Source organism: Amphiura filiformis, chromosome 13, assembly GCF_039555335.1.
Source record: "Amphiura filiformis chromosome 13, Afil_fr2py, whole genome shotgun sequence".
Classification (NCBI taxonomy): domain Eukaryota; kingdom Metazoa; phylum Echinodermata; class Ophiuroidea; order Amphilepidida; family Amphiuridae; genus Amphiura; species Amphiura filiformis.
This window is the reverse complement of record NC_092640.1, coordinates 5,166,460-5,191,077: the sequence shown is the minus strand read 5'-3', so window position 1 is coordinate 5,191,077 and position 24,618 is coordinate 5,166,460. Positions and strand designations below refer to the sequence as shown.

At 37.6% G+C, this 24,618-nt stretch overlaps 1 protein-coding gene across 1 annotated transcript; it reads left to right on the top strand.

Moving 5' to 3' along the window:
- The first annotated feature begins 6,373 nt into the window (after positions 1 to 6,373).
- Positions 6,374 to 10,962, top strand: LOC140168795 (solute carrier family 2, facilitated glucose transporter member 5-like). The gene is made up of 4 exons (XM_072192205.1): positions 6,374 to 6,457; positions 6,599 to 6,759; positions 10,059 to 10,183; positions 10,793 to 10,962. Exons 1-4 carry the CDS (start codon positions 6,374 to 6,376, stop codon positions 10,960 to 10,962), a joined length of 540 nt encoding a protein of 179 aa, XP_072048306.1.
- The last annotated feature ends 13,656 nt before the right edge of the window (positions 10,963 to 24,618 follow it).

Below are 24,618 nucleotides of genomic sequence, written 5' to 3'. Positions count from 1 at the left end.
GGGAAATGCATTAGACGCATCAACATCAGCTATCATTGATTTACATGTACAGCTCTCTTCCCTAGTAAAAGTGGCACAATTGTGATTTTACCCTTTCGTTGTTAAATAAACATATCTCGAAATTGGAACAAGCAAATTGAACAGAACAAACGGCATTTAAGAGCTAAGACTGCGCCCGTGACGATGATGTAAGCATTATGTCACAACGTTATTTTCTAATTGCCAAAGAGGGCGCTTTTCATTTGCACAATTTTTTTTGAGACAGGCTTAGGGGGGTAGTGTGTCTTATGACGTCATAGATGAGTCACGTGGCACGCAAATTTACCATAACTTGTTTTACGTGGATTTCTCGCAATGAATTATGGGAGCTCTTTCGTGCCCAACAATAATATAGCCTTACCCTCGTTTCAACTTTTCTGTTTCGGGAGCTCTATTGTTCAGAAACGAAAACGCAAGGGATTAAGTAGGATGGTGTGTAAGTTGACTTCATTGTTACGTTTGGGGCATCATGCTTCTCATTTGAAGAGGTAATAATAGGTGCTGTCAATCACACTTATGTCTGTCAATAAAGGTTGGATAAGTCAATTATATGCAACACTGGCGTCTCAAGTGGGCAATCTTACTCACTCTTACTTACATCAAATTTGGTGTCATTATGGTCCATATTACTATGACATTTAAAAAAGGACCCCTGCCTCTTCTCCTCTCGCTTTCTTCTCTTTCTAGTCTGTCTGTCTCTCGCCCTCCCCAACTCTCACCTGTGCCATCTTTTGAATTATGTGGATATCTGAAGTATATTGGATGTTGTATTTCCTTTACCCTTCTCCCCCTCTCACTGTTTTAGCAGTAGGCCTATGATCAACGTGGAAAAATCAAAATAAACGGAATAAACTCCTCTCTGCTCTGCTCACCCCCCTCTCTTCTCTCGATCTCCTCTCTCTCTCCTCTCCTCTCCTCTCTCTCTCCTCTCTCTCTCTCCTCTCTCTCTCTCTCCTCTCCTCTCCTCCTCTCTCCTCTCCTCTCCTCTCCTCTCCTCTCCTCTCCTCCTCCTCCCTCCTCCTCCCTCCCTCCCTCCCCACCACCAGATCATCTCCTCGTCTCATCATCCCCAATCTCTCAAATAATATACATTTAAAATAGATTTGAGTCTGGCAATTTTGCCTGAAGCAATTATCATATTACCAATTCCAATGAAAGAAATCCTATTAGTTTCACTTCAACGCACTTCTCTGGTGTTGCATATTACCAAGTTTTAAGGTGTATTTGGGACGAAAATAATTCCCCGTTTAATCGCTACATAATCATAATATGACCGATTTTTGCGCGATTGCACGAACAAGTATACGTAATTCTTGGCAACAATGATTATTATTGATTAATTTATATTAATCATGTTAATGTATATATCTACTCCCGCTTAGGCTGGTGTACCTATACACCCAACGCAAGTCAATTGAAGCCGTACAATTTATCGCGAATTTATGACTGTAAAATTTAGACACTTCTTTTGTCTAGATTAGCATCAACCCTCTCATCTCACTTTTTTCATGTCAGAAATTAACATATCTCCCGAAACCGAAACAGAAGTTATCTTCGTTCAACTTTTCTGTAGTCAACAAAAGACTAGAATAAAAGGATTGTTCACACGTACCATGCTAACACTTCAAAATAACAATGAGATCCGAAACCGAAACAGAAACAGAAACAGAAAAGATAAAACGACCCTGAGTTCTTATGATACATCTTCCGAGGAGCAGTTTCAGGCAATAGCTCGGGACTATTGGGGCAGAGGTTATCTTTTGAATTCTTTCATGACCACTGAAGTATATAGTCATGCCTGTCAAGGACACTCGGCGTGAATTGAAAGACCATGTCACTCGCCACCAATTTGGTGTCTTTCCGCTCCTCGGAATATGATGTTTAAGGTCTAGGACTATAGCCAAAATATTAAATTCTCGATAATGAGAGCCAACTTGGGTACGCACAGTTATTTGCGCCGAGCGTACTACGCAAATACCGGCGCTTACGGCGCAAACACAGCTTTTGAGAATTGACCAATCACACGGTCGTTGCTAGGTAAGGTCAAGGTTCGGTCATGCAGGTCGCGCGATCGTGTTATTCTATGAAAAGTACGCTGACGCAGAAGGTACATCCTCTCATGATCGAGAAATTGTTATTTTGGCTATAGTGCTGTACGACTTTTAATTTAAAGTTTTTGTTTAAAAATTGCCAAAAATTGCTTGCCCCCTTTCGGCTCCCCCCAATTTTATCTTCCCCCAGGGCTCATAATTATTGCACCTGGGCCTCATGGAAGAACAGAGGATACCTTAAAACATCCACTGAATGAGTAACCCAGGCAAAAGAAGAAATAAAACAAACAAACAAACAAACCTAGGGCCACAGCCCCTTACATTAAATTAAAAGCAATTTCAAATGCAATTTAATTCTGAGCATTCATTTCAATTCACATTTCAATTCCAATACAGTTTGCAATTGTTACATGCCCCCAAATTATGATAATATTCATTAAAAGTTTTGTATTTTGTCATCAAACATTAATTTTCACTTGTGAGATTTATCTCCATTTGTTTATACAGGGTGAGTCAAAAAAAGTGCAATAGAGAAAAGAATCCATTTTTATTAACGAACCGAGTTGAACATTTAGGTTTTAAAACATTTTATAGTTAACATATCCATTAGTGATCTTGTGTGAAAAAATCAAGGAATTAGCATTTACCGTTTTGTTTTTATGACACATTTTATAGCGATACCCAATTTTGATGTTTGTCCAAGAGACACCTAAAATTTGAATGTCAGTCCACTCTGTGTAAGGTAGATTTGGAACAACTGCCAGTTTCTTAACCTCATTGTCATTGAAATAAAATGGAGCACCCGATGTGTTATTGCCCTTGGTCTTGTTTGAGGAGAAGAAACATTATTTGTTGTTATTTTCATTTTCCCTTTATTTTAAAGATGTTATTCTCTATCAAAACCATATAAATTTCAAATGTCAAAATGAAATGAAGTGGAGTGAATTTCAAAATATCCAGTAAGTTGGACATATTGGGATTTAAAAAACTGGAGTTGGAGTCGAGTGGGGCATGAAGGACTTAAAGTAATGTTAGAAAGTTTCTTTGAACAGTAAAAAAGAAATAAAAATAACGCAAAAATCTACCTTATTTAAGTTAAAGTCAGATTCAGAGCTGGTGCATTTATCGTGCATTGTGTGCTCCCATTCAAAATACACGGTACTTCGTGGACAAATAATGGAATTTGGTATCGCAGCAAAATGACTCATAAAAATTAAACGGTAAAAGCGAGTCACTTCATTTTTTCACAGAAGGTGGCTTTTGAGTGTGGCATTTATAGAAATTTTCAATAATGGGAAAGTTCAACTTGGTTCTTACATAAATATCGATTCTTTGCTCTATTGCACTTTTTTTGACTCACCCTGTATATGGAATATTCTAGAAGGTTAAATGATTAAAAGTGATCAAAAAATGCATATCTAGTAATATGGAGAAAGTTCTGGAACATAATGCTGTATAAGGATTTAATTGATAGCCATAATCATAAGTTGTTCTATGTAAGAAACAGTGTGTTTGTGTGTTTGGTGTTGCGTGAACCCGAAGCAGGTGATTTTGGCCTGGGTCATTTTAGTGACCATAACAGCAATATACCGTATAAATATTGACAGACCAAAGTCAAATTTAGGTTTTAAATAAATAATTTGCACCGACCGACTAAGACAGGCTGTATATCTACCTCGAGTCACTGGCACTAGCCTTGAATTTCAGTGTGTTCTGCGTTAGCTTAGCGTTACTTGGCCGTGCGTGTATGGCAAGCCAAAAGGCCAATTACGTATTGCGACAACGCGTTGCTTTCGAAAGCAACGCGTTGCTAAGCCAGCCAATAGATATAGAGCTTTTAGCAACACGTTGCTTTCCCCAAAGCAACGCGTTGCTTTCGCCTTCTGAAAGCAACGCGCTCAAATTGAATTTGAATAAGCTTATATATTGTTCTCATAATATCTGTGAAATTTTGTCAATTCATCTATATACTAGTAATACTTTCTCAAGGTCATACAAATAGGCCAGACACTAGTCTCGGTCCCAGCCAGCTTGTGCTCCTGATATGGTTGGTGACGAAGAGCCCAATACGCCGTCTGGGGCCAAGACTAATCAGATGTATGACAATGGATTGATGGAAACGTCATGTTTTAATGTTATTGCATCAATTAGCACCTGTCAAATTCAGATATAACCTTGTCACTGAATAATTTGATAACCAGGCAGGTTTGGTTCACCCCAGAAGAACTGGTATGACGGGGCTTCCTCTTTAAATATACGATTATAGATCAAGTTTTAATTTTGTTATGTTTTTGCCAAATTGAATTTATGCAGATTAAAATTCGCAAAATGCTAAACACAATATACTTCTATTGTGCCTGTACTACATATGTATACCCAGTCTCACCTAGATAGTCCTTATAGTTACTTGGCAAATTAACTTTGCATATTGGGCGTATGTAATTTACATCTTTGACCTCGCTTTCAGTTTTCTGCTCGGCCTAATTGGAGGTAGCGGAGCCACACGCCGCCAAAGGCAACGAAGTGGTCAATTATGAAAAAGATGTATAAAGTATCCAGTGTAATAAAGTGTCCAGTCGGGACCAGTGTCATATTTAAAAGTTTGCAAATTGAGTTTGGGCCCTTTTTTGTTTAAAGCAATGATAATAGTGAAAAAAATGATGCACCAAATGCCTTCAATTGGACCTTCATTTCGCAAAATGTAATGCAATAATTTACACAATAATAATAAAAACTTGCCGACGAATGGCTTCAATTGGGCCGTCATTTCACAAATTTTCGGATTTTTCAAATTAAAATAATAGTGCCCAAAATGGACCCCAAATGGCCTCAATCAGGTCTTCATTTTGAAAAATGTTCTCACTTCTGAGGGGGCACATCCCCCTACACCTATGTTTCAGATGGACATTTCATTTTTGAAAACACCATATCTACAATACATAAAAAATATTTCGTATAGCCCCTCACGAAAACTAGTGCATTGCATACGTACTTGCTCAATTAACATTTTTTGCAAATTTTATTACACAATTTGTTGCCGTTCTTTTTTATGGACATTTTCATTTTACATGTAAAGTCTATAGAGATTAATATTAGACAAGGCTGGAAAGGGCGCCATAGCCTCATTTTAGGCACTTAAATGCTCATAAAAAAGAACGGCAACAATTGTGTTATAAAATTTGCACAAAATGCTACTTGAGCAAGTACAATTAAATACTTCTGGAGAGGGAGCTAAAACAAAAAAATGTCCTTTAGTGGTTATGAAACAAAGGTGCCTAAGACACCCCTGCGCAAGCGCGATGTTCGGCGCTGCATCCCCATTTGTGCCCCCCTTTCAAAAATCCTGGATCCGCGCCTGGGAGGTATCGAGGGTTTGGTGCAAGAAGGCCATCTGCAATAGCTGCCCTATTGATATTCGACCATTTGTGCATTCTATAATACAGTAAGCCAAAAAATTAACGTACCAGTTATGTCCATCCCTGTATATCCTAAACAAAGACAGATATGTCATAATTGGAACCAGCAGCCAATAGCCGCATCTTTTAGCTCGAATTTAAGACCTCATTCGTTGACATTGTGCAAGAAATAAAGACATGACTATCCAAAAACCCAAGGAAGATGCCAATTTAAAAGTTGCAGTTTGCTTCGTCGCATGCCCTATTGATTTGTACACTAAACGTTCGTGAACAAGAAAACTGGCACCGTGCTTCCATTGATTAGCACGTTAAAACTTGCGTCGTGCTTTCATTGATTAGAACACAAACGTGCAACTTTTGATTTCGTTTCTTCATTAGGTTTTAGATCACTGTTTCTTTAATTCTCAACAAATTTCAACAAGTAAGGTCTTAAATTAGAGCTACAGAATACAGGTATTTGCTGCTTGTGTTAATTTTGACATATTTGTCTTTATTTAGGATATGCAGGAGTGAACACAACTGGTACCTTAATTTTTTGGCTTACTGTAGTGTACACATATAAAAATCTGATACCTGGCAGCTATGCAGATAGGGTCATGAACTAACACCTTAATATTTATGTTTAAATTATTATAGTGTACTGAAATACTAATAGATAAACTTCGTGAAGTAGTGAGACAAAAGTATCACTATGGACCACAACGGACTCACCCCAATGGCATAGTTCAATAACCTTAATTAAACAATCATAGTGCAAAATTTGATCTCAAGTTGTCGAGTATGAGTTTTTGTACCCACATTTTCAAAGGTCATTCAATAAATGCACATATGTATTGGGATTAAAGAACTGTGCCCTGATAGATGAGCATGTTGTCGATCCTAGTGTATGACACTGTCTGCTTGTTCATTACAGGCAGTGGCAGTGGAAAGGGGGAGATAGATGCAGAAAAGGTGAGGGATAGAGAGAAGGGGATGAGCAAATGTGATGTTCCACAAGGATCGACTGTAGGACCTATAATCTGATATATATAAGATGAATAAATCTGCATTGATAAGCGTTACTAGTTTGGGTGACTTGATTTCTTTGTGCAGGAAATGAAACAGTTTTTCAACCAGTCTAATTTTGACAGAAGAGGTGAATACCTAACTGACAACGCCCTCTTGTGGTTATGGTCTTTTACCTTGTCATTCTTTTGCGTTGGATGTGCGTTAGGTGCTTACACAGCCAGCTACTTAGCTGACAGGCTAGGAAGGTAAGAGTTTCATACTGTGATTAAGTTCAATTAAGCTGAACACAGCTGCCGTGAAAATAAAACATTTGCGAGTATGTGTAGGTCTATGTATGAAAACTCAAATCACGAATTTAATAACGAGTGAAGTAGTTGAAAAATCTGCAATGTGCAAAAATCATGCTATCACTTGATGACCACACTCTGTTTATTAATTTCACAGGTAAGTACAGCAATAGTAACATGCCATCAGTTGATGATCACAGTTGGTATATATTAATTTCACAGGTTGGTACACTGTTGTACCCTCGAGGCTCTATTTAGGGCCCACTCTCACATTGCGATGCTTCTGATAAATAGTTGGTTGTAAAAGTTGCTTTATTATCGTTTCTATTAATGAAGAAAATGCAAGCCAATATCTTTAGCAATGTGACATACCACAAAGTCTACACATTTTCATGGAACATTAATTTTTTCGCAATACAGCTGCCGCGAAAATAAAAAATACGTAGGTCTATATGAAAACTGAAATCACGAATTTAAAAATAAGTGAAGTAGTTACATGTGAGAACATTACCCGCACTTTTTACAAAAATTACTTGTAGTATGGCCGGGACCTCTTCTCGATCTTGTTGCCATAATGAAATATTCCCTTAAGGGATCTGGAATGAGCGTTTTGAGCGTTTCGACAGTATTTTTTGTGGGACATGAGAGCACATCAGACATATCGAACTGCATTCTGAATACGAAGAATGTCTTTCTGATATCAAATAATTTTCATTTTTTGAAAAATTTGATATTTTTCACATTTTTGATATATAACAGTCCTCGAAGTAAATTTGATCAATCTAATGATATATTCTTAAAGTGTATATAGCTGGGAAGAAAAGCCGACAATCAATTGAAAATTTTGATCATATTGAAAATTTTTTTGACCTTTCATATTGAAGATATGGATTTTTTTACCAAAAGACCTAATTTTTTTTTTGGTGGTTTGGGAAAAAATCCATATCTTCAATACGAAAGGTCAAAATTTTCAATTGATCGTCGGCTTTTCATCCCACCTACATACACTTTAAGTATAAATCATCAGATTTATAAAGTTCACTTCGAGTACTGTTAAATATCAACAATATCAATTTGTAATCATTTGCCATAAAATGTGTATTACATTGCGAATTTAAAAAATCAAAATTATTTGATATCAGAAGGACATTCTACGTATTTAGAATGCAATTCGATATGTCTGATGTGCTCTAATGTCCCACAATAAATACTGTCCAAACGTTCATACCCCATCCCTTAAAGGAACATTTTGTGATTCTGGTAAACTCTTTTAAGGGTATAGTTCTATCCCGGAGGGGCACTCACGTGTAAAGGTGGTACACGTATGTGCGGCGTCCAATGGTCTCTTTTTCAGTCTCTCCGGCAGTTCCTTGAGACCCACATTTGGATCTTGCTCCAGTTCTTTGAGCCTCAAACTCTGACAATTGTAGCTCCTTAGCTCAAATTTGGAAAAACTTTTTTAGCTCCACGGTCTATAATTTCGCCCAATTTTAGTTCATTCCCAGCAAACACATAGTTATATGTCGGGTTATATAAAGGTTATGAAAACGTTTTAAAACGTTTTGTATAAAAACACACTACAACAATATTTTAAAAATGTTTTCAAAATGTTATTGTAAACTATTTTTTACAATCATTTTTTGCCAAATATTTTGTCAACACTTAAATAACATTATGTTAAAATATTTGCAGTAGGTTTTCAAAAAATGTTTTTTAGTATTATGAAAACGTTTTATACCCTTTATATACGCTTTATATAACCCGACATTTAAACGTTTTCTGATAACTTTTTATAACCTTTTGCCAATGATGTCGAAAACGTTTTGTGTTTGCTGGGTTAGGCCACCATAATTTTTGAAATTTCAGTTCATCAAGCCCAAGCCCGTATTTTGCCCCAAAATTAGTTCTTAGTTCCCAAAGTTGGCACCACGCACCCCTACCAAAATTTAAGTTCAGTCCTCCCTCAAATTTTCATTTGATTTGATTTTAACATTGAATTTGTGAGTGCCCACAGTGTGGGCCAAAAAAGACCTTTTTTCTCGGATCGACTTGGAACTCTCGGAGAATTTTACTGGGGTACATAGTAGTATTGTGCTGAAATATCAGTAATATCGGAGCATGTTTCGCCCAGGCAGTAGATTTTCACAAAATCCCTACTTTTTTGCTATTTCTTACTGTATAACTCTATATAGAGAAATCAGTAGAAACAATCTGGGAAAAGTAGGCATTCAGATGCCATCCTAACCAATATTAAACACTTTGGGTAGTTTGTTTGGACCCTCTTGAACATCACCAAATAGCAAGCTGTCTCCAATTGGTTACCATTAGTTTTGCTAAAGACACGCATGTAAGTCAAATATTAATGATATTTGAGTTGCTATATTAAGGGGTAGGGGTAGCATTATGGAGAATTTCCCCAGTTCTACTCAGTCAAATTTTCCAAATGCGGTATTGTTGCATAGATATGAACTGCAGCATTGTCAAAAATAAAAGCTATATGATTTTCGGTTATCCATGATTTGACCAGAGGTCAAAAGGTCACACAGCCTTGAAAATTACTACAAATCAGACGTCACATGACCCTTTAACCCCTGGTCATGTCAGAGCTGCTCTAAATTCATATCTCATGTATTGTTTGTACTGTTGCAGTTCATATCTACCCAACAAGACCAAGATTGTGAAATTTGACTCAGTAGAACTGGGGAAATGCTCCATAATACTACCCCTACCCCTTAATTTAGCAACTCAAATATCATCAATATTTAACTAAATACAGGTCTATAGCAAAAAATAATGGTAACCAATTGGAGACTGCTTGCTATTTGGTGATGTTCTGGAGGGTCTAAACAAACTACCCAAATTGTTTAATATTGGCTATGATGTCATCTCAATGCCTACTTTTCCCAGGTTGTTTCTATTGATTTCTCTATATAGAGTTATACAGTAAGAAATGGCAAATAAGTAGGGATTTTGTGAAAATCTACTGCCTGGGCGAAACATGCTCCGATCTTACTGATATTTTAGCACAATAGTAGTATGTACCCTAGTAAAATTCTCCGAGAGTTCCAAGTCGATCCGAGAAAAAAGGTGTTTTTTGGCCCACCCTAGCCCACACGTTGGGCACGGTTGGGCACAAATGTGTACACTATAATCGTTGAGTGCCTGAAGAGATAGCAACTTCAGTCTATAGCCATTGCTCTGGTATAATATTTGCCTGCCTAACGCATCTTGATAAATGTGTCTTTTTTTGCCTACAGGAGGACTGCATTAGTTGTAAACAATGTATTCTCAATCATAGCATCCATCATGTTTGGTGTCAGTCTTGTAGCTAATAACTATGAGATGATTATGATAGCTCGCATTATCTATGGATTTTATGCCGGTAAGTGTGTTTGTCCATTTTCCTTTGATAGCAGGGTATAAGAACACTCCTTTGTCTGCCTAAATCATGGAGTATGTGGCTAAAACCTGAAATATTTGGGACTTCCTGGTCCAATCCAGTTCTATCCACCCCAAGGCCTAATTGACAACATGAGTAAAATGCCCAGGTGGTGAGCGCCACGAATTCTCTAAATTCAGTACATTTCCGTTGTCAACCGTGTAATTGAATGGGATTATTTTGACATTTTAAAACGCTTAAAATAACAAGTAGGCCTATGTTAATAAATAATAAATTGATGAATGTTCTCAGTCATCTAGTTGTAGTATATGAAGTTTGGAATTAAATCAAAATACTGGACTTACTATTTTTAGCAAAGTTAATAAATAATATTAATACAATAATAATTCGATAAACGAACCCCACAAAATTAACCGAGTGTATGGAAAATGTCATACGGCTGAACAGTTTTGGCGTCTCTCTCCGCCCATCATGCCGCTCGCCGCCTGAAAATTTGATCTTTCACACAGAGAGTGCGAATTTCAAATGATGTTAACTAATGAATGGTTGACTAATGCCCAGTGACGACTATCTTCTGCATTCTATAAACAGGTACTGCAGTCACAGTAGTACCGCTGTATCTCAGCGAGATATCACCGGTAAATCTCCGTGGTGCTATAGGAACATTGCATCAGTTGATGATCACACTTGGTATATTTACTTCACAGGTATGTAAAGCTGGTGTATCCCAAGGTTCAGTACAGGGTCCACTGTCACATTAAGAGTGATATCAGTCTATATTGCTTTATTACTTATCATGTTTATTAATGAAGAATATGCAAAACCATATGTTTAGCAATGTGTCATGCCACAAATTTGAAGAAAAGGGGCTTGGACTAATGATAACCATCTGGGCGACAGACCCCATCACTGAAGTGACTGGAGTATGGTAATTCATCAAGATAACTGCCCCACCCCAACCCAACAGATTAGGGTTAGGTTTGCATGAAGATTTGCATTAAGGTTATGATTCACAGGTTAGAGTCGGAGAGTTAGGATTATGGTTGGGGATGACGATCAGGGCTGGATTTACCATTGGGCCAGATGGGCCCGGGCCCAGGGCAGGGCCCCAAAATTGCCCTGTGCATGTTCCTTTTTAGCCCCAAATCACCATGTTTATGGGGGTCAATATTATGGTAAAATTGCAAAACTGGCCCTTTGTACACTGGCCCTTTATATAGCAGAATTCACCTTCATTTTGGGCTAATAATGTTCTGAAATTGAACTTCGCGTGCAATTGTCCTATTTTTATCGGAACAAAATTATGCTTGTCTCCTTTTAAATTGTTTTGCTCCCGCCGCCACTATCGATCGTATAGTAGGCCCCTATATGTAAACCAAAACTTGGCCACTTAAGTGCACATACCTTCCTCACAGTGCGTGAGTTTGGGCCACCAGTTTTGGATTGGTCCAGGGCCCCCAAAAAGGTAAATCCGACCTTGATGACGATCACTATTCTCACTTCGTGCGCCATTTCTATTGTCAGATTTTTGGCATTATAAACTGTGTTTGTTTTGGAGTCAGAACTCTATTTGTCTGTAACCCGCAATTAGGTCTGCATTTGGGTCTTGCGCAATGAGGCCAGCATATTGTGCAATACTCTGTCACTGTCAAAATTTGAGGGTAGCTATATGTAATTGGCATTTTGGTAAATCCCATAATTCCTTGCGGTTAGACCCCAGATGTCGTCATTTGACGTCGAACCGACTTGCAATGCGCATTTACGATGTTCGTTATCCGATGTGCACATCGTCATGACGTCAAATGACGACATATCGGGTCTAACCACAAGGAATTACAGGATTTACTGAAAAGGTCAATTGGTAACTTTGTTCAGTAATAATGCAACCACTTGGATGTTTACTGGTAATCTAACAGTATTTCTGATTGGTTGATAACTTGAAATGCACATTTCAATTGCCAATTATGACTAGGCTTTAAACTATGGTCAAACTTGCATTAGCAGATGATCTTATTAATACCCTCCTTGATTGGTTAAAAATTGGACACAATATTCATTTTCGGCAATCGGCAGGTAGTTCTCATTTGGTTAACAACAGTACAGGCATTTATCCTCAAGAAACTTAGTCTTAACTCTCTCCACGCGGATGTCAACTGCGGACAACAAGTTTCAATTTTTTTTATAAATTCAAAAATGTCAGAATTGTAAATTCTCATGACCATAATGAATCGGCATGAAAATGCATTAAAATGACGCAGAACATTAATTTACACTAATTCCCTCTCTAGTGACATGTCTTAACGGGCTTTGGCGAATTCACAGAATGAGTAGACAAATAAAGTTTATACCATGGGATGTTTTGTGGTCATATCAGTATTCAGGCTAGACCATTATAGCAAAGAGCTTTTAATAGATATAGAGTGGTAATAGATTATGTAATGCTTTGTTCGTTTGATGCCGATTAGAGGTTGCGACAGGCTATTCATAAAAGTGGTACCATTGTTTCGAACAAAGGGGTTCCGGCATTAAATTGGTAACTGATACGGCATCATATTAACGCTCTACACAACAGGCGAGTATCAATAAGTGACCACAATACTGCCATGTGTAAGGTGGTACTATTGTTCTCACGTATCCCAAATATGTGCTTGAGTGGGTCTGAATTCTATAAAGGAGGCTTTAGCTGTCGATGCAATCATCTTTACCACCCACCTGACTTTAGGCGTGTCATTTAAATAAATTGAATGCTCTTGTTGATCGATTACACATCAGAATGTATTAAGGCTGCCATGTCCACATATCTATATTACTCTATAATGGTAATCGCTATACGTATACATGTAAGTATAAGTATAGGCCTATAAATGTTGTTTTTAACAAAATTCCATTTAATTCTATTTTAAGAAGGAGATTGGTATAGAAATACATTAGTGGCGTACCCAAACAGGGGAGGGGTTGGGGAGGGGCAGATTCACCCCTGTGAGAAGTCTTGCGAGGGGAGGAGGGAGGAAGAGGGGATATGGAGAATGAGAGAGGGCTGGAGGAAGGGAGAAAGAGGAAGAAATGAAGAGATATAATAAAGACAGGTAGATAAATAGAAATATAAGGAAAATGATGGGAAGGAGAAAGGGAGGGTGAGAGCCACTGAGAGGGGACAAGGAGAGCGAGGGAGTGATAAAGTGTAGGCCTAGGAAAGAATAAGTACAGAGAATGGAAAAGAAAGGAATGATGAATACATTTAACAATAATTATTAGGCATATATAATAACTAAACACATAATAGCACTGGGCAGTCATTCTATGATGCCAATGCCTTTATTCGTTACGTAATCAAAGCGCCCAGTCAGATGTACATGTATTTCACACCTGCCAAACACAAGTCACCCAATTTCGAAAACTGGACGTTGAATGTACACTCTCATGAATATTGATTGGCAACATTTTCCAATATGTCAGCGCTCTAATCTGAAACAATAGAACAATAGACCATGCAGAGCGTTGCATTATAGCGAGGTAGGAATTCTTTTGTAATAGCTACTAAATAGCTGCTATTGCCACTAACATAAGACAAGTAAAAACAATCACCTTGTGGAAGACGAGATCAGTCGGTTGGTTTTTTAATATAAAGGTCATAGCCAAAATTAATCCCATCCCCTCTTTGGGTACGCCACTAATGTATTTCTATACTAATCTCCTTCTTAAAGACTTAATTAGAATTTTTCATTACTGTATATATGACTTCATTCATGTTTTAAAACAATTAAAGAAACTCTTTAAATATCATTTCCGGATGGCAGGTTTTCTGAAGAAAAAAAAATCATTCTCTTAAAATTAGGGTCGGTATTCTTGTGTACAGTAAAAACTGTTTTCCAGAATTTCAAGATTAGGGTCTGTCTGTTGAAGACAACCAAACATTTTTTGCCTGCCTAACTAATGACAACCAAGTTGTCAAACTAAGAATGAGAATGCTTTCTAATATGTTGCATGTGGTTCCTCAAGATCAGATGTTGGCCCACTGATAGTTCTCATCCTTTTTGTTTTTGTTTGCTAGGTGCTTGGTTTGTTTATATTTCCAAAGGATGATCAGTGGCCCATAGTGCTTGCATTGACAGGTGCTTTCAGCGTCTTCAATTTGGTTACAATGCCATTTTGTCCAGAGAGTCCCAGATGGTTCCTTATCAACAAGAATGAACCAGAGAAAGCAAGAGAAGGTAGGTGATCATTTTGGTATAATCGTCCGAAGGGTCACTAATTAGAATAATGAATAAAAATAGCCCTCTCTCAGCACGCAATATGTAGTAGCTAAAGGGTGAGAAACAGACCATTACCATAGATAATCGGTGTCTTGTTGAGGTATGGTTCGCATGTTAGTCGTTCGGAAGGCGAGACCCCGAAGGTGAGCCAATATAAACAAATTTGTAGTTATGGTTTATTCATTTTCCAAAAGACAAACTGGAAAAGCTGATATGATTATCTTGTGTAAGTTTAGGGTTTTCCCAAAATAAAAACACACCGAGACAGTGTAATATTCTTCCCATGTGTCCTGCGTTCGAGTCTATGAGTCTTATCTAGTGACAATTGCAAGTGATTTTATCAAATCAATACAGCATTGATTTCAATCTATTTTACGGGAGATTCTATTCAATTCACTTGTGGTCCTATCCCACTCGATAGCCTTATTAATTCTTTATACATATTCGTAATATTAATAATGAATATGTAAATAGTTCAAAGGTCAAATTACCAAAGTGGGTGTGTTTTACCTAGATATGGCGGTAACTCATTTAACACCATAGAATATATATTTATTTTTAATATACTTATAGAACAAATGTCCTGAACCAAATCAACGTATATTCCTGGGTACCCTCCTCGACCTATTTTGGTTGGGGTTAGGCCGCGGATTGTTGTAGTTTTTCTACATCCAGTCTTGTGGCCTGTAATGTACTGCATTTTAGGTGCAAAATATCCTTGGTTGAACTTAATTTGTAAGACCTCATGGCTCTGTTTTGTTACCTACTTTGTCGGAATCTGCGTTAGTTGGGAGAGGGGGGATAAAGGTAGATTGACATCCTCGTCCTAATTATACAGACTTTAAGAGACATAATACAAACTAATTTGCATTATTCAATAAAGGTGTTCTTGGTGTCATTCAATACACACAAGTATTGTTTACCATCATCATTTAAATGTAATATGCATAAACTTGCATAATAATTTATGCTGATCGTGTAAAATTCAAAATTAGAGCCCTCTCTAGTTCGATCACTTCATAATGTGCTTTGATATATTTTAAGTTTGTTGAAATGTCCAAGAAGTCAAATAATGTGGACAGTGTTTCTAAATATGAACATGTACTTCTCTTGTTCAAAATTTATTGACCTGACCAAGATTATCTTGACCTGACCAAGAGTATCTTGACCTGTCCAGATTATCTTGACCTGTCCACATTACTTGATATAATCGACAGTTGACCAGACTTTGGACAAAAAAAAAATACAATAGATAATGGAACAAAAGAAGAGGGCTAGACGTATATTTCAAGTTCCCGGGCGCTGAAATTGTCAGGTGCAATGACGTCCCAGTAATACAATGAAGGCTGGCGACAATTGGGCACAAATATCCATTACGTCATTGCACTAGACGATTTCAGCGCGGGAATTTTTGAATGTCGCGTGTTGAGAGCCGGCCGTTTTTATTAATTTTTATGGTTAATTTGAGTTTGTTTTAAATAAAACCATGTGATTCTTGCTTGATAATTATATTTATTAAATATAAGGCTAATAATAATGTTATAATGTTATGAGCATATCAAGACTAATTGTCCTCAAATTCCACCTATAAAACCTTTCAGCTCTAGAGAAACTTCTGGAGCAAATCAAGACTAATCATTCTAAAATTCCTCCTATAAAAACTCTAGAGAAATTTTGAGGAGCAAATCAAGAATAATTATCCTAAAATTCCTCCTATAAAACTTTCAGCTCTAGAGAAATTTCGAGGAGCAGGTGCAGACATCGAGGACGAGATACAGGAGATGAAGGATGAAGCAATTGAGCACGAAAAGCTGGAAAAGATTGGAGTCTGGGAAGTCATTACACTGAAGAATCCTGACTGGAAGATGCCACTTATAATCTGTATGATGCTACATTGTGGACTACAATTGTAGTCTGGTATTTGTGCTGTGAGTATAGCACTACAGTTTGTTCGGCTTTTAGCCGCGAAAGAAATAGACACATCGTGTATTGATATAAAATTGCATGAACGCAGTTGGGCGCAGCACTTACGCTAATTGTATGTTGCGTAATATGTGACTGGGGCAAGCTTATGAGAATTTGGGACTTTAATTATTTTTTTTTTTATCTTTTATTTTATTTGCTTCGTTGATTTCATCACATTGTATATTTACATAACTCATTTGTTCTCACTTTACTGCTTTCTGACTTTACTGATTACTACAATTTTTACTACATAAGCTTTCTGATTCTTAAAGCCATATTATAACATTTTCAAACAAACAAAATAGATTAGTATTTCTTTGCCATAAAATGTTAGCTTTTACTGTCAGATATATCACCTTTTATTTTCGAGCCGGACAACTGCGGCAAAGCAAAGAAAATTGGAATTTACTACCAGCGCACATGTCGCCAATACGTACCACTCCTTCGGTCATGTTGTGGCACGACCCTTTGTTGTGTATATCACCGTCCCGCACGTCGTGTACGTACTGTGTGTTATGAACATCGTGTATGCGTTCGACTAATAATTCCATCGTAATAATAAAGCGCCTGTTCCGGCGTTTTATTCAAAAATAGTAGTGGAGGGGAACTTCACCTATATTCTCTCTGACATCATACATTCATAAACGACTCAACAAATATGTGGATTTTTCGCTCTGTACAGATATTTTTCTACTTAGAAAGTATCTATAGATTAGCTGGTATGACACCCGATCAAGTTGCCTTTGCTACAGTCGGAACTGGTGCAATCAACGTCATCATGACTGTAGTCTCGGTAAGCTTTTAATTTGGTATGATGTACCACTGGGGGTGAAACATGATATGATGGGAAACTAAAATGCAAGTGTACTCAGGGAGCTGGACGTATCATGTGAACCAGAATTGCCAGTGGAACAACAAAACTAGGATAGTGCTCTTTGCTTGGTTCAATTTTTACGGGTCACGCGGACCCGAACCTTAGGAAATTTGTAGGTCTGCGCCTACTTCCACGGGTATTTGGCGTAAGGACGCGCCTTATTTCGAACGTTGCTTATAGGTGCAATCAACGTGATACGCTCTTAATTTGGTGTGGCACACCTCCAGTTGGAGGGTAATGGGGTGCAGTGGGTTATGCTACAATGGGCTATATCAATCTCCCTGTACAGAGTGGCTGCTTTGCCATTGTGTAAACTCATGGGGATGTGATCGCGGTCACCTAGAGATACGTTTGGCTGCACCCTGACTACACTAGCTGTGGAGTTAGCGAATCATCTTATATCCATGCATACTACTCTAAGGTAGCCGTCTTAATCCTATGATGTTGGAATGCTTCCTAGGCGGTTCGAATGCCTCCTTTGTGGTTCGAGTGCTTAGCTCATTTACATATTTCGCCTCTGAGGAGGTCTTATGAACCAGGCGGTTCAGTGCTAACAACCGCCTATTAACTCAATTTAATAGTATTGGAGGTATTCATCATTTAGGCATTCATTACAGGTTATTTACCATTCAATGGAATGCTAGTTTATTAGGTAAGGGTGTCCTCATACCATTGTTAGTAACCGACTTTCTCCTACACTATTCACACGCAGGTGGTGGCCATTGAGCGTGTTGGACGTCGTTTTCTGTTGCTATACCCCTACTTCCTCATGGCTGTGTTCCATGGATGTCTCACCGTTACATTAACCCTACAGGTAAGATATAATTGAAGACCGAATTAAAAAGACAAGTTTACTTTTGACGTTCTGAAAACTAGACCAAAAATGCTGTAATGCGCAGGTCAGCAACCAATCACGTTGCGCCGTTGCCCTGCCGTCAGACTAGTCTTTTTAATTCGGTCTTAAATGATAGTAAAGAATAAGCTGATTAAAGGAAGGTGACCTGGGTGAGAACACATTTAAAAGTTGAAATTTGGTGCACACATTTATTCAATATTTATTATTTCTATTGATCAGGAAACTGTTGAATGGTTGAAGTGGCTTAGTATGGCTTTCATTTTCCTCTACATTATTGCATTTGCCATTGGACCAGGTAAGGATAGAATACTGCCCTCTGTTGGTCAATGTTGATGTTGACCGACATGCAAATTTAATATTAATGTTTGGTACAGTTTCTCCTCTAGATATCCGAGGAACCAGTCATTCTGTAACATGACTGGCCTTTAAATCTATGTATGATGTTTGAAACCCCAGCGACTCCACATTGGGCTATTCCAAATGAAATCCATACACCCTCTATGGAAGACATGCCCTTAATCTCCCACACAGGGGGTGTAGATTTCAAATGGAGTCACCCATTCAGGCAACCCCATTTGAAATTCATACTCCCTGTGGGGAAGGTTATAAGTCATGTGTGCCATAGCATAGGGGGTGTATTGATTTCAACTGGAATAGCCCATTTTGAACAGTTGGGTTGCACGGCTTTATAGCAGTCAAACATCAAATACAAAATCTGAATAAAAGCTCACAGCATCTTAATTCCCAAATTTACAAAATACTCATGTGATGAAGTATGAGAACGATACAATTTAGCAACACACTGTAAAAATACCCAAAGTTTAAATCCTTATTGATGATAGTATAGATCTAGAGATCTAGACCAGGCATGGGCAACCTACGGCCTGCAAGGCCATTTAGAAATAAAAAAAATTTCTAATGATATTACTTAAACCTGTATAAACGACATCTTTGAACAAAACTATCTTAGTTGAAAAAAGCATAAAAGTATAGATCCTCATAAAATACGTTTACAAAAGGCTATTTTTATTAAATCTTTAGAAATGTTCACAGATGATGCCAGCCGAATGTGGAAAGGAAGATTGTTCATGTTTTAAGTTCCAGGAGCCATAAAATTTGGATATGAGGTTACATTTACAGATAGACGATATTGGTTTGATGAGCGAAAGAAGAGAGCGAGTTGGTTGATAAAGCTGAATGAGTTCATTAAGATAATCTGGAGCCATGTCATTCAAACATAGTTAAGAGCAGCAACTTGTGGTTAATACGAGATTTTGATAGGCAGCCAATGAATCGATTCAAGCAACAATAGGAGTTATCTGATTCATACAAGCTGCAAGGAGTCAGGACGAGCATCTAGATTTTGAACACATTGAATTTTTAAATAGTTCATGTAGGTATAATACATATTGTTTTGCTCATTTTATTTTCCCCAGGACCTGTGTCATTTATAATAGTCCCCGAGTTGTGGGCCCAAGCTCCTAGGCCAGCGGCTATGAGTATCTCAGTGCAGACAAACTGGTTTGCTAATTTTGTAGTTGGAATCACATTTTCGTTTATACAAGTAAGTGACTATGCAATATACCACTATCTGTATACTGTTAGGACACAATCGATGGAGCCCTATATTAAAATGTAACGTCAGTGTATAATTCCAAGTTTGACTTAAAGACCCATTCAGTGATCCCAGCGCAAGAGTATAAAATATTAAAATTGTTTATAAATTGTTATAAATGTGAAGGATAAGTCATTCAAATTGTCATTGAGTATTTTTGAAATGACAAATTTGTCAAAAAAAAGAAGAAAACAGCAGTACTGACGAAGTTGAAGCCTCATTCAAATACATGTAGCTAATTTAGATACTGTCAGTATATAAATTACAGATTCGTGTAAGATGTCTTATTTTGTCTTAAATACACGGCTTTCGGCTGAACCACTCGCAGGCTATGTTAGCACATCTATGACAATGACAAAGGAATCAAAATCTGAATTTTGATGATTTTTACGATCGTCCGGATGAGCAAATCACTGAATGGGCCTTTAATCTCTCCCATAGACAGTGCACGATCTGAGGTTACTGTTCCGAACTTTTTGTATATTAGTATGGCCCTCTATAACAATACCCGTACTGTACGGAATAAAGTGTAGTATCAACACGTCTGTCAATATCCTCAAATTGAGCATGTTATGTCCTTCCATCCAAAATCAGTGTTTCATGTGCCAAGTTTTTTACCAAAGTCACGGTGAATGACTCAAGTAGCTTAATTTTACCAACTCGTAAAAAGTCCCTGCAAGACCAGATATTTGAGCAGTTTTACCCTGCATTTAGCATGACAAATCGCCCAACTGGGCGGAATAGCACTTACTGACCGATCAATACATTATAATTGTTATTGCAAGCGCATCAAAATGACTGCTGCAGCCTGGTTCTAGGATATTTTCCATGTTTTCTATAGTCATGATAGTTGTACCTTATTTACAATATTTGTTCCCCTTCAGGAAAGCATCGATGCCTACACTTTCTTAGTATTTATGGTTTGCTGTTTAATAACCGCCGTCTTCATTGTCTTTTTCGTCCCTGAGACAAAAGGAAAAACGTTTGTTGAAGTGGTCGATTTATTCCGTGGCAAACCGAGAAGCAATTCGGGATATGAGATGGAAGAGACAAAAATTAAAACAATTCAGAATTGTACATTGTCATGACCATATTTGGAATCAGCATGAAAAATGCATTAGAATGAGTACAAACAAGCCTAGTATTGGTTCAGTGGTTCTTAAGATGGCTCTTCATATTTTGAGAAAATATCTCAGAACTTTTTATATTGAAGCCTATGGCCCACACGCAGAGCATCAAGGTGGATGAGAATGAGAAGAAACAGAAAGTTTAAGGTTATTCTGGCAACTTATGTAGTTTGCCTCAGGATTGCCAACTTTTCTCACTTTAGTGTTTGGTACACGTGACCTCGAGTAGATCATAGTAGGAAATATTGCCTACACGTGATGCGTTCAATGACTAGCTCTATAATGAAAGACACAGATAAAAAAAGACTAAATCGCGTCTGATGTCAGGGCAAAGGCGAGCCGTGATTGGTTGCCGACCAGCGCACTACGGCATTTTCTGTCTAGTTGTCAGAATTTCAGACGCGAACTAGTCTTTTTTATCTTTGTCTTTCAAAATCTTTCCTTCCCGTGATACATTGAATGATTACCTCTACAATGCAAGACAGAGATAAATAAAAAAGATTCCTTAAAAGAATAGGAAAAGGGCGTCCAATATGAGCTTGGATGTGATGTGAGGACATACAAGGGGTTTGATTTGTTCAGAGAATTTCATCAGCAACGAAGGGAAGAATATTAAACTTAAAGGATATGTAATTGGAATAGGAGAGGTGTAAGGGAACGCATGAGATTTAACAAGATTGGTTTGGAAGTGAAAGGTACAAATTGGTATTTGATTTTGGTTGTTAATGGTTGGGAATGGTTTAATGTGAGGGGGTGTATTGTATTGAGGATATTGATTATTGACGAATTATTAAGGAGGGCCATTTATTGCTATGAATGACTGCATCGGATGAAGACAGAAATAAGAAATCTGTAGACGTGTTATGTATTTTTTTATTGAACACTTGAAACATATAGACATAAACATTGAGATAACATACTAATTTTTATTATTTATTCTTTACATTGAAATGGTAATAAACATGAAATACTTTGGTGAAAGGTTTATATTAACTTGAGATATGGTTGTGCAAAAATATATATTAAAAATATAAGTTGTAAATTTGTACATATCATGATTTTGACACAACAGAATGCATATACATGTATACGCATTTCTGTTAAGTTGGAACCATGACAGATTATCCGTTTGATGATCGGTATACCCAATGATCGTAAGTGAGGGTATGCCGTAAAACTATTAGTGACGGTTGCCTTTCACAGAGGTCTATATTTTGAATTTGTTTCTACGCTCACCTGTAATGGATTTGAGCACTTTTAATTCCAAAGTTAGTCACCTGAGAAATTATACTTGTTTTATTACACCCACACTATTTATAGTGGTTGAGCACTTTTGGAGTAGGGGCTGTGCTGGAAATGGCTTGGTTTGTCATGATTTTGACACCACAGAATGCATATACATGTATAAGCATTTCTGTTAAGGCCCCGGTGCTCAATCTCGCCGATTAACTCTGCGTCGTCTCGGAGCATTTCGATGGCTCTCCTGCTGCTTGCAGTTTCAAGCCGCAGTACGCCGATTAATTAATATATTGTAGCCACATCCCTGGTTGCGAAATCGCGAGCAGTTATGTGCATCGAGTTCCCAACATCTTGCCATCTTCTTGTTCGACGGTTTGTCATTCATTACAAGAAACCTTTATATTAATGTTTATTGTAGTACCTACTTGAGTTTACTCACCGTGAGCAATTGCGGATCAGTCGATAGAATCCAGTAAAGAATCAACGCACTCAAGGACATAATTTTTAAGGGTATTGTTGTCAAGTGTTATAAGCCGGTTGCGAGAAATGCAGGAGTTGGGCCGATCAAGCCGATAAACGGGTGACTGAACATGGCTTTTCATCAAGCAGACATACATTTTGTTAGTGCATATCGCAACAGTATTTTATTTCTCAGCATATGTGCATCGGCGTGGATCTGCGGCTTAGGTTCCGGGCACGCCGAAGAGTTAATCGGCGAGATTGAGCACTCAGGCCTAAGTTGAAACCATGACAAATTATCCGTATGATGATCGATATACCTAATGATTGTAAGTGAGTGTATGCCGTGAAACTATTAGTAACGGTAGCCTTTCACAGAGGTCTATATTTTGAATTTGTTTCTACGCTCACCTATAATGGATTTGAGCACTTTTAATTCCAAAGTTTGTCACCTGAGAAACAATACTTGTTATATATGGTATAAAGATGTAGACATATTTAAGCTGCTATAATCATTCAGACGGGTTGAATAACAGCTAGGTTTAAGTAGCTATACTCAAAGAGCTTTTAATAGAAATAGAGTCGCAATAGATTATATAATGCTTTGTTCGTTTGATGCCGATTAGAAGTTGCGACAGGCTATTCAGAAAAGTGGTACCATTGTTTCGAACAAAGGGGTTCCGCCATTAAATTGGTCACTGATCCGGCATCATTAACGCTCTACACAACAGGCGAGTATCAATAAGTGACCACAACACAGTCATGTGTAAGGGCAGTCATGTGTAAAGTGGTGCCATTGTTCCCACGTATCCCAAATGTGTGCTTGTGTGGGTCTGATGTCTATAAAGGAGGCTTTAGCTGTCGATGCAATCATCTTTACCACCCACCTGACTTTAGGCGCTTCATTTAAATAAATTGAATGCTCTTGCTGATCGATTACACATTAGAATGTATGAAGGCTGCCATTTCCACATATCTATATTACACTATAATGGTAATCGCTATACGTATACATGTAAGCATAAGTATCGGCCTATAAAGGTTGTTTTTAAGAAATTTCCATTTAATTTTATTTTAAGAAGGAGATTGGTATAGAAATAGTGGCGTACCCAATGAGGGGAGGGGGGTTGGGAAGGGGAAGATTCACCCATGTGAGAAGTGTTGGGAGGAGGAGGGAGGAAGAGGGGAGGAGGGGAGAAATGGAGAATGAGAGAGGGCTGGAGGAAAGGAGAAATGAAAAGATATAATAAAGACAAGTAGATAAATAGAAATATAAGGAAAATGATGGGAATGAGAGAGATACGGTGAAAGGAAACAAGGAGAGCGAGGGAGTGATAAAGTGTAGGCTTATAGGAAAGAATAAGTATAGAGAAGGGAAAAGAAAGGAATGTTGAATACATTTAATAATAATTATTAGGCCTATATAATAACTAAACACATAACAGCACTGGGCAGCCATTCGATGATGTCAATGCCTTTATTCGTTACGTAATTAAAACGCCCAGTCAGATGTATTTCACACCTGCTAAACACAAGTCACCCAATTTCGAAAACTGGACGTTGAATGTACACTCTCATGAATATTGATTGGCAACATTTTCCAATATGTCAGCGCTCTAATCGGAAACAATAGAACAAAAGACCCTGCAGAGCGTTGGCTATACTCGTTGAAATGAATGTTTGGAGTACATAAATTGGTTAGAAATTACTGAAACATATATGAAATATATACAAAGTAGTTATTGAGGTATCCTTGTTGAAAAATATGTATTAAAATAGAACGTGTAAACGTTGTACATAGTTAATACGTTATTTAACCTTTTAATCTCTGTGCCAATTTGGATTCACTAAGCTTGGATGAGTTCAAGAATGCCCTATAATTTTGTATATGTTTGTATTTAAGATATCAATAAGGAACTTATTATAGCCCTCCTCATTAATTTATTTATTTGAACTTGTTCTAAATTTCCATGTTTGTATATTATTCATATTCTAATAATATTATTTGTATATCAATGTTATATGTATG